Below are 10131 nucleotides of genomic sequence, written 5' to 3'. Positions count from 1 at the left end.
GAGTCAGAGCTTACCGGCCGTCCGCCGCTTCTCCTAACAGCCGCCGTCTACTTCGCCAGTGACTTCATCCTCGCCGCCGGTCCGGCGCCGTCGTACCCGGTGATCGCTATGAATAAGACCCTTGACTTTATCAACGTCATGAGCTACGACCTCCACGGAGCGTGGAACAACGATACCGGAGCTCCAGCAGCGTTATTCGACCCGAAAGGGAACGTAAATGCTGTTTACGGGCTTCGGTCATGGATTCGGGCTGGGATCTGCCCGAAGAAGGTGGTTATGGGTTTGCCCCTTTATGGGAAGAAGTGGACCCTACTTGACCCGAATGTGACTGAAATCGGAGCAGCAGCTATTGGGATAAAACCCGAATCCGGTGGGGATGTGCCTTATTTTCAGATTGAGGTGTTTAATAAGGAAAGTGATGCCACCGTCGTGTACGATCCAGATACGGTGTCGGCGTATTCGTACGCGGGAACGTCATGGGTCGGGTACGATGACCCAATGACAGTGACCGTGAAGATTGGGTTTGCTCAGGCTCTGGGACTTCGTGGATATTTCTTCTGGGCTGCTGGCTTTGATCGTGATTGGAAGATTACTGAGCAAGGTATATACTGTGTTGCAAATTAAAGTGAAAAAAAAAAAAAACACAAACTTGAAAACCAACACAACGGCAAATTAATTTTAGAAGGATGCTTAATATTATTAGAATTTATTATTTTTGTTTAATCATTAATATTTAAAAGTATAAAATAAAATATAATAATTAAATTATAATTAAAAATAACAAAAAAATAATAAATTTTGATAATTTTTTAATATTTTTTAATTTTAAAACAATAACATCAACAAAAGAAATACTAATACCAATAATAAATAAATAACATTATTCAACTAATAGTTTATTAGTAAATTATTTTGAAATGAAAGAAATATTGTGTTGATAAATTAAAGTTGAGTAATACGTCAAATTAGTCGTTAAGAATTTTTTTAATATGATAATTTAGTCTCAAAAAATTTAATTTCAAAAATCAGTCCCTGACAATTATCTTTGTTATACAATGCACATCCGACGTTAATTTTGTTGTCAATTAGTAAGGACAATTTTGTTTTTTTTGTTTTTTTTTTTTTGTCAAAAGGACAATTTTCAATTTTGTTATGTAAACCGTTAAGTCGCCACATGATTATTGAGTGTCACGTGACAAATTAGTCCCTTGCTGCACCACAAAAAAACTACATATATTTATTTATATGATAAATTATTAAAATTGTCTCTAATTTTTTAATACACTGACAAAATTATACTCATTTTTTATAACGTAAAAAATATTCTCAAAATATTATAGAATACAATAAAAATAACTAAAAAAATATTATTTTTTATAAATAATTTTTATATTTGATAAATCGTTTATTAAAAAAAACTATATTATTTGATCTATAACTCATTTTTAGTTATTGTTTAATTAAAATAAATTTTAAAGATTGATTTGGTAATTAATTTTTTAAAAGATTAAAGTATTTGATTAAAATTTTTAAAAATTTTAAAGTTGGTTTAAGGTATTATTACATTAACTTTGAAAGTCACATTTAAAAAAAAAAATCCCAAAACTAAACTCTTTTTCTTTGCATTTGATTCATGTATGTTAAGTTTAAATTAAAACCATCAAAAGCAATAAAAAAAGGTTGATCTTTCTTTTCCTGTTGGGAAGTGATTTTATTTCTTGTTATCCTTACCTCAAATCATACAACAAAATAAGGGTGCATAACAGGTACACAATAGTGTGAATATGAAAGCTGTTATTGTATAGTATACAATATTTTATATCTTTTAAACCAATTTCTCTGATTAATGGAAAAGTATTGAAAATATTCCCCTTGGGTTTCGATTTATAAATATTTTTAGTGTGTTCTACTTTTTAAATTGAGAAAATTTTACTCCCCTCTTCTGTTAGATGCTAAAATAACATTTTCTTCTCTTTTATTTTATAAATATAAATTTTCTTCCCTTCTAACTTTTAAAAAACCTCCTCTTTAATCTATTTTAAATTTTTTGTATTAACTAATGTTAACTTTATCCATTTTTAAAAAAATAAATTATTTTTTGAAAAAATACCCATTAATAAAAATTTTATTTTTTATCATTAAATTTTGTTTACTAAAATATATTTTATCATTAAATTTTGCTTACCAAATATTCTTTAATAAATTATTCTTTTATTGATTAAATTGTATTTTTACCAAAATATTTTCAAAAAAATTAATAATTAAATTATTTTTTTCTAAGATACCTACCCTTTAATAACTTTTTAATAATTAAAGTGTTATTTTACTAAAATTTTTGTTAACAATTATTTTTATATTTTTTATTAATTTTTGTTATCAATATATATTGTTTTAACATTAAATAAAAAAAATCTTACCACGATTTTGTTAACAATTTTTTATATTTTACTATTAATTTTTCAATATCAATGTATATTATTTAAACATTAAATAAAAAATCTTATCATTGTTAATATGTATAATAATTAATATATATTGATATTGAAAAATTAATAGTAAAATATAAAAAAATTGTTAACAAAAATTTTGGTAAAATTATAATTTAATAATTAAAATATTATTGAAGGTTATTTTAGAAAAAATAATATAATTGTTAAATTTTTTTTAAAATACAATTTAATCAATAATAAAAGAATAATTTATTAAAGGATAAATGATAAAAAATAAAAATTTTTTTAATGGGTATTTTTTTAAAAAATAATTTTTTTCTTAAAAATGGATAAAATTAATATTAGTTAATACAAAAAGTTTAAAATGGATTAAAGATGAGGTTTTTTAAAAGTTAGAAGAGAGGAGAATGTACATTTATAAAATAGAGGAGAGGGAAGTGTCATTTTAATATCTCGCAGAGGAGGGAAGTGAAATTTTCTCTTTTAAATTTTATGAATAAGAGAACTTCCAAAATAATAATAAATTTTTGTTTTTAATTTTTATTTCATAAAATTTTAATAACAGAAAATATAAAACATAAAAATAAAAGATAAACTACCAAAATGATTTCTAATTTCTGAACACGTTCACAAAAAATATCTCTCACTTTTATTAATAAGTGACAAATGACTACTCAAATATTTAAAGTATATGATAGCACGAATTAGCAGTAAATAGCAAAATTTAAATTTAGTAACTACTAAACCTAAAGAACTAAAAAATGTTAGGTAAATAAATTAATTTTTATAGCCAAATTTAACCAAGTTTTTTTTTCTTATTTTTATGTGTTTCTTCTTTTTTCAATTGATTTTTATTATGCCAATAAATTATTGGATCAGCTTGATTAAATTTAATTATCAAAATAATTTGGTCACGTAGCATAACTTAGAAAAAAAAATAGAAAATAAGACCAAAATATATATTTTAAAAATAGCAAAATTTGTTTAAGCCAAATTTTTATATGAATAACATTTATGGTGCTTTTTTATCCCCTTAAGACGTTAATGCATTTACTTATCTGTACTGCGAAAGCTAACGAACGTAATACATACTTTTTGGTAACTTGCAGCTTCGAAAGCCTGGATAATTACATGAATGATAAGAATGAAGGTTTAAAACTTGATTTCATTGTTTGTGTTATGATTCGCCTTGTCTTGAATTGTGGGAAGGTTCAAAGTTGTAACAGTTCAACCATTCATTGAATAAATGATGTCCAATATATAATCAGATCGCATGGTAACATCCATTCAAGTTAAACAGGTCATGGAATCATCATATCATCATGTCATTATGATTGGCTATAGCCACCAAAGCAGAGCAGTCGGCTTTACTTATTTATAACAATAATTAGGGTTTGACTGGCGGAGATGCTCAAGTGACTTTTTCATTTTAGCAATTTGTTTAACAAGGTATAATACGAGTATCTTGTATCGGATAATTATATTAATCAAACAATTGTAATTCATATTGATATTTAAAGAAATAATATTGGTAATCGTAAATTATATTGCATGCTTTTATTACAATTATTAAAATTACTTTTTCACTAATCTATTTTTAATTATTATTATTAGTGGCACTACCAGAACGGCCTCCTGTCGAGGTGATATTGTTTTGCGGCAATTTTGAACAACGAACTAATGGTGTGTATAACCACAACTAAACCAAACAATATTGCAATAGATATTTTGAACAACGAATTAATAATGTGGTTTGATTGCTTGATTTGCAACATGCTTTAAGAATTATGGGATTCTTTTATGTTGTTGAATATGATCCGATTTTTTGGGAGTTTGCTTGAATGTTTGTGTTGTTATACCCGTTTTTCTGATTTGTTGTGATGATTTTTTTTGTTGTATTGTAGGTATAACTGTATGTCTCATTTAGTAATACTCAACATGTCTTTTAAAATTCTATTTGACATAGATTGGGTAAATATTATAGTGTATTTTGCTATTCCTGTAATTGATAACAAATATGCTTAAACTTTTCGTAGATAACATAGGCTATGTCAGGAGGATGAGGATAGATATGAGATTGTGGTTGCTGATCCCGATGAGAGAATTATCTTTTCCCGACTTGACAAGTCAGAATGTCATTCTATTTACATGTATGAGTACTTTTTTACTAAGCTGTGGTGAATCTCCATTTTTCTGATTTTGAATCTAAAATTCTCTATCTTTGTAAAGTTACCCCTTCTTAACTCCATCCTAATTCTTGTGTTTTCTAAAAATTTATCAGCTAATAAGTCCAGAACTCGACTTACCCTTATCCTCCAAAGTTTTCTTTTAGCTTTTTCAACTCACCAAACCCTTCAGTTTCAAAAAATAGGGCTGGATTTTCTTATGAGTTGTTCAACGAAGGAAGATTTTTTTTCTATTTTTAACGATTTCTTTCTATCATTTCAAAAATTATTTTTCAAGATTCGATCGGTTGAGGGTGTCCAATCTTTATTTCTGAATGAAAGAGACAAAGCCCTTTTTAACCTTTATTAGGAGGAGTTTTCCACAATTATAAAATACAACTTAGAGGATTTAGATGATGTAGAGGAGTGTATAATCACCCTGTTCCAAGAGTATTTGGGTCGAGCTCCTAACCTTGATACCAAGAAGTTTCTGGTAAAAAAACCGAGCTACATGCGTACTAAGCTAGGTAGTACTTTCTTTGCATTTTGTAGATACATTTTTATTGATATTTATTATGCTTATGTAATCCGACATTGATACTTGATTTTGCAAAAAGGATGACTAGTGGATTGAATTCTCTAACAACCCTATGCCAAGCCAAAAGGAATGATGTTGCCTGAGTTATTCAATTGAAAGAGGTCGGTAAGTCGGGTGACCTCTCCTCTCCTTCCAAGTCACACTCAGGTCCTTCTTTCTTAATTAAGACTCTTTCTGATCCTACTCCTCCTCCTCATCTTACTCCTCTTCACGTTCCTCCTTTTCCTTAGCCGAAATCGAAAAAAACATAAGACTTCCAAGTCTAGAAGTGTGTATGAACAGAGATTTGATGCTGTGATTTTTTGTGAAAAATACGTCCTTCCACACATTTTTATTAGTATAGACGATGTCTCTATAAAAAAATCACCTTCAAGTTTCATCCCAAGGTGGAATCGGGATGGCCAAGATTTGTTATGCTTTTACTAAGACATCTTGAAGAGACTCCCTTTGGTGCCACTCAGCGAACTTTGACGGACTTGCAAGCTGAGGTGGCATCTTTGCGGGATTCTAAGTAGGAGTTGAAGGAGGAGAAGGAAACTTTTATTTCTGACCTTTTAAAGCTTTGAGAGAGGGCAAAGCATGCTGAAGCTCCCTGTGTCATGGCAAAAGGTTAAAAAAAGAAGATTGAGGAGAGTTACACTCGAGTTTTTGAGGAGAAACTGGATTTGGTGGATAAAGTCGCCAGATTGAAAGAGGGATATGTTAATATGGAAGAGTCAATTTCCCAAGGTATAGATGAAATGACCAAGAAATTAAAAGCTCAGTTCCGGATTGTTGCTCCCGATGTGGATCTCTCTCTTAATCCCGAGATGATTGTGATTGATGGAAAAATCGTTCCTCTCGTTGATGATGACATCCCTTCAAAAAATCCCAAGACATCAGGAGCTCGGGTTGAGGAAGCTTCCCAAAGCTTTCCAACTTAAATAGACAAAGAACCCTCCTTTTCTCCAACCCAACTTGAAAAGACTTTCCCTATCTCCTCTGCTTAACCTGAAGAAGCTTCCAACATGACTTCTGCTGAATTGTATCCTTTCTCTTAATTTCATTTCTTGATATTTGACGGTCTGAAAATCTATGGGTTGTGTGAATACTTTTATTTTGTAATAGTTTAGTTTGGTTAAATTTTTGAGACACTCTTTATTGATGGATTCGACCCTTTTGAGGGCTTTTTGAAACGTTGTAGCTTTTGCTACACTTATTGTTATTTATAAGTGTTTTCATAGCTTTGACTTGCATGTTGACAAAATGTTTTTCAAAATAACATTCATCTTCAAATTTGTGAATGGTTTTCTAAGTTATTGACTCTTTCCATAACTCATGTTAAGTGAGTTTTTATAAGGTCAGATAACTTAGAGTCCCCTGTTTAGTAGGTTATGATAATTCTCTTTTCCATTTTTGAATACTTAGTGCCAACTTTTTTAAGTCGATTGTATTTGTTGTTAAGTTACTTTTGTGGTTCATTTTGGAGCCACTTCTTTTACCGACTTGTTTTGTACGAGTGGCTTCTCGGGTTTTAGCCATAATCTGCGTATGTAACTTCTTATACTAATTTGGATCTTGTCGCTTTATCTTGCTGACCCTCTTAGGTCGAGCAATAATTTTTGCACTTTACCAAGCTTAAATTAGTGCGTGTTAGTAGAGTAATCAATGGAATAAATAATGAATTATCATTATTGAAAGAATGATTTATAAATACTATTTAGCTACTAAGAGCTTTCTATTGTAACTCATAGCCCTGGTTGTGATGCCTCATTCAAACCCCCTTCAGGAAAAAAAATGTTGTCTGAAAAAAATCATGAAGTCGGAAAAAAGAGTACACTAGAGAACAAGGTTCGCTTCTTAGCTGTAATCTCTCTTTATGTTGCATGCATGACACGACCTTGGGACATCAATTCCCTTGAGGTAAGACACTTTAAAGTAACCCTTTCCCAAGACTTCAATGATCTTGTAAGGTCCTTTCCAATTTGTGACCAACTTTCCTTCGCTCGACTTCTGTATGCCGATGTCATTTTGGATTAGTATGAGGTTGTTTGTGGCGAAGTTTCTTCTAATGACTATCTTGTTTTTCCTTATGGTCATCCTTTGCTTCCATGCTTCCTCCCTTATCCGAGCTTGTTCTCGAACTTTTGGAAGGAGATCGAGTTCTTCTATTTGAGATCGGACGTTTTCCACTTCATTGTAGAATTTCACTTTTGGACTTTCTTCATTGATCTCTATTGGAATCATGGCTTCTATCCATAAGCATGTCAAAATGGGGATTCTCCAGTTGTTGAGTAGGGAGTTGCCCGATATGCCTACAAGGCTTGGGGGAGCTCTTTGGCCCATGCACCATTTGCATCTTATAATCTTCGCTTGAGCCCGGCCAGTATGACTTTGTTCTCAGCTTCTGTTTGTCCATTGGCTTGAGGGTACTCTATCGACGTAAACTAATGCTTAATCTTCAGGCTTGCCGCCAGATTTCTAAATATTGAGTCAGTAAACTGAGTTTCATTGTCTGTGGTGATAGAGTATAGGACTCTAAACCGGGTAACAATATTCTTGTAGAGGAATTTCTGACTTCTTTCGGCCGTGATAGTTGCCAGGGGTTCTGCCTCAATCTACTTAGTAAAGTAATCAACCCAACTATGAGGTATTTTACCTTGGCATATTTTTTGCAACTCTATCATCTTTTAACAAAGTCGGCTGCCTCCTTTTGTAAGGTCGGCCAATAGAAGCTTGTTTGCAAGTCTTTCTTGGATAGGGATCTAGCTCCCAAGTGATTTCCATAGATGCCACTATAGACTTCTTGTAAGACTTCTTCGGTCGATGAGGTTGGAACACACTTTATTAAGGGTATAAAAATCCTCTTTTATAGAGTACGTTGTGGACCAAAGTATAGTTCTGTGCGTCCCTTATGAGCCTCTTCACCTCTTTTCCTTTTTAGGGAGGATATCAAATTTACGGTATTCGATGATGGGAATCATCCACCCTAGATTTGGGTTTGTTTCCATCAGTGCATCTGAATTGTCGACTTCTTTGATTTTTGATGGGGTGTGGAAAGTTTCTTGGATTAGACTTCTATTGTTGCCCCTGACTTGGTGCTGGCCAATTTAGAGAAGGCATCAGCTCGGTTGTTCAATTCTCAAGTAATATGCCTGACCTCTGCTCCCTAGAATAAGGTTAATTGTTCTAGTGTTTCCTCCAAATATTTATTCATATTGGGATCTTTGGCTTGATAGGTCCCACTTATTTGAGAAGTTACTAGTTTTATCACCCATGCCAAGCACGGATACAATGAATGCATGTTCTTTTAAATACTTGCTTCCTTTACCTATGTTGTTATATTTTATTAAAATGAAGCCATATATTACATGTGATGTGATGAGTTAAATTAAGCTTACATAATTTAACGAAAAGCCTTAGAAGTCGGATCATTTATCAAACCGAAAAAATACTGGGACAAACAAATCTAGCATAATACAAAAATTTAAATATATATAACTTAATAAGTAGATATTCCTAATTTTCTAAATACTTCTCGGTAAACGACGTTTATGGTATGTCTAGAGAAAACTCCATCGGTATCTAAGATCAACATCTTGAGATTAGATTTGTTCTTGATTCTCGAAAGAACCACATATAGTTGTCCATGTGTGAACACTGATCTCAGAAGATAAACTCTAACCACGGATAAAGTCTATTCTTGAGACTTATTTATTGTCATTACAAAAGACAGCATCAATGGAAACTGTCTACGTGTAAATTTCACTGCTAGTTTTTCGTTGTTAGGGACCAAATTCATGCGAGGAATCAAGACAACATGGCCAACGTTGCGACCTATAAGAATCAAACATTCCACAACATGATCTCCAAGTCGCCAAACTTGGAGCTCTGTTCCGTTACATAACCCATTTGATTGATCAATGTTTCGTAACAGCATTATGGGAACACCAAACTTGAGTTCTAACTTATGTTGTGGAATTCCTAAAAAATTAATCGAATTCAACATCTCTGGACTCATCGTGTATAGTTCAGCTTCCATGTTACCTTCCTCTGTACACACATAATCAGAACTCAAATATTCTTTGTGCTCACTAGGAATCAGTGACATGACATAGGTGTTAACTTCTGACACGACATCGAGAGTAGGAGACAAAATACATCTTTTCTTGAAAAAATCATAATTTGACAGTGAATTTAGCATATTAGGAAAGGCAAAATCAACTAAATCGCCTATTGAAGATTTCTCAGATGTTAAAAGAAACTCATGAGGTGTTTGTATTTTGGATTCCCCAGCTATATTGTTCCCAAACAATCCATCACCAACCTGTAGCAACCATGCAGCAAAATCCATGGTCTCTTTATCATGGCAATTCAAATAATCTCTAGAGAGCCTCATATTTTGACGTAACTCTAACACCTTGCAAGCACGAATAATATCTTCACTTGATCCAAACGGAACCACTGGAAGAATTTGTCGAAAATCCTCGCCAAGGACAACAACTTTACCAGCAAAAGGAAAATTTGCTCAGAAACCTTCGTCAAATCGGAGTATATCCTTAAAATACTTGTCTAGCGCTTCATAGCAAAACTTACTTAATATTGGAGCCTCGTCCCAAATTATTAACTTCGAAAATGAGATGAGGCTTGCAAGCGATGAACCAGGATTGATGTCGCAAATCGAGTCTTCACCAATGCTTAATGGGACCTTAAAGCGCGAGTGCGCAGTTCTTCTATTAGGCAACAATAATGAGGACATTCCACTTGAGGCAACGTTCAACAGAACCTGACCTTTGGATTAGATGTTTGTTGAAAGTATATTCCATAAACATGTCTTTCCAGTACTACCGTAACCATAAACAAAAAAGAATCCACCGACGCAATCATGTACTGCACCCATAATCTCATCATAAGCCACTTTTTGGTCTTGATTCGTCAT

At 32.2% G+C, this 10131-nt stretch overlaps 2 protein-coding genes across 2 annotated transcripts in view; one reads left to right on the top strand and one right to left on the bottom strand.

Moving 5' to 3' along the window:
- LOC107478545 (class V chitinase CHIT5b-like) overlaps window positions 1-3973 on the top strand; it is a 4394-nt gene extending 421 nt beyond the window's left edge. The window contains exons 2-3 of the mRNA XM_052258232.1: window positions 4-601; window positions 3560-3973. Coding sequence (XP_052114192.1) covers window positions 4-601; window positions 3560-3585 — 624 coding nt within the window. The 3' untranslated portion in view covers window positions 3586-3973. The remainder of the gene's footprint in view (window positions 1-3; window positions 602-3559) is intronic.
- A 4916-nt stretch (window positions 3974-8889) lies between these two features.
- Window positions 8890-10131, bottom strand: LOC107478544 (uncharacterized). Its single transcript, XM_016098681.1, has 3 exons — window positions 10041-10131; window positions 9789-9983; window positions 8890-9695 (listed from the first exon to the last, which is right to left on the bottom strand). The coding sequence occupies exons 1-3, from the start codon at window positions 10129-10131 to the stop codon at window positions 8890-8892; spliced, it is 1092 nt and encodes a 363-aa protein (XP_015954167.1).

The sequence above is a fragment of the Arachis duranensis genome, chromosome 3 (genome assembly GCF_000817695.3).
Source record: "Arachis duranensis cultivar V14167 chromosome 3, aradu.V14167.gnm2.J7QH, whole genome shotgun sequence".
Taxonomy (NCBI): domain Eukaryota; kingdom Viridiplantae; phylum Streptophyta; class Magnoliopsida; order Fabales; family Fabaceae; genus Arachis; species Arachis duranensis.
Note: the sequence above shows the minus strand (reverse complement) of the source record. Positions and strands in the feature narration are given on the sequence as shown.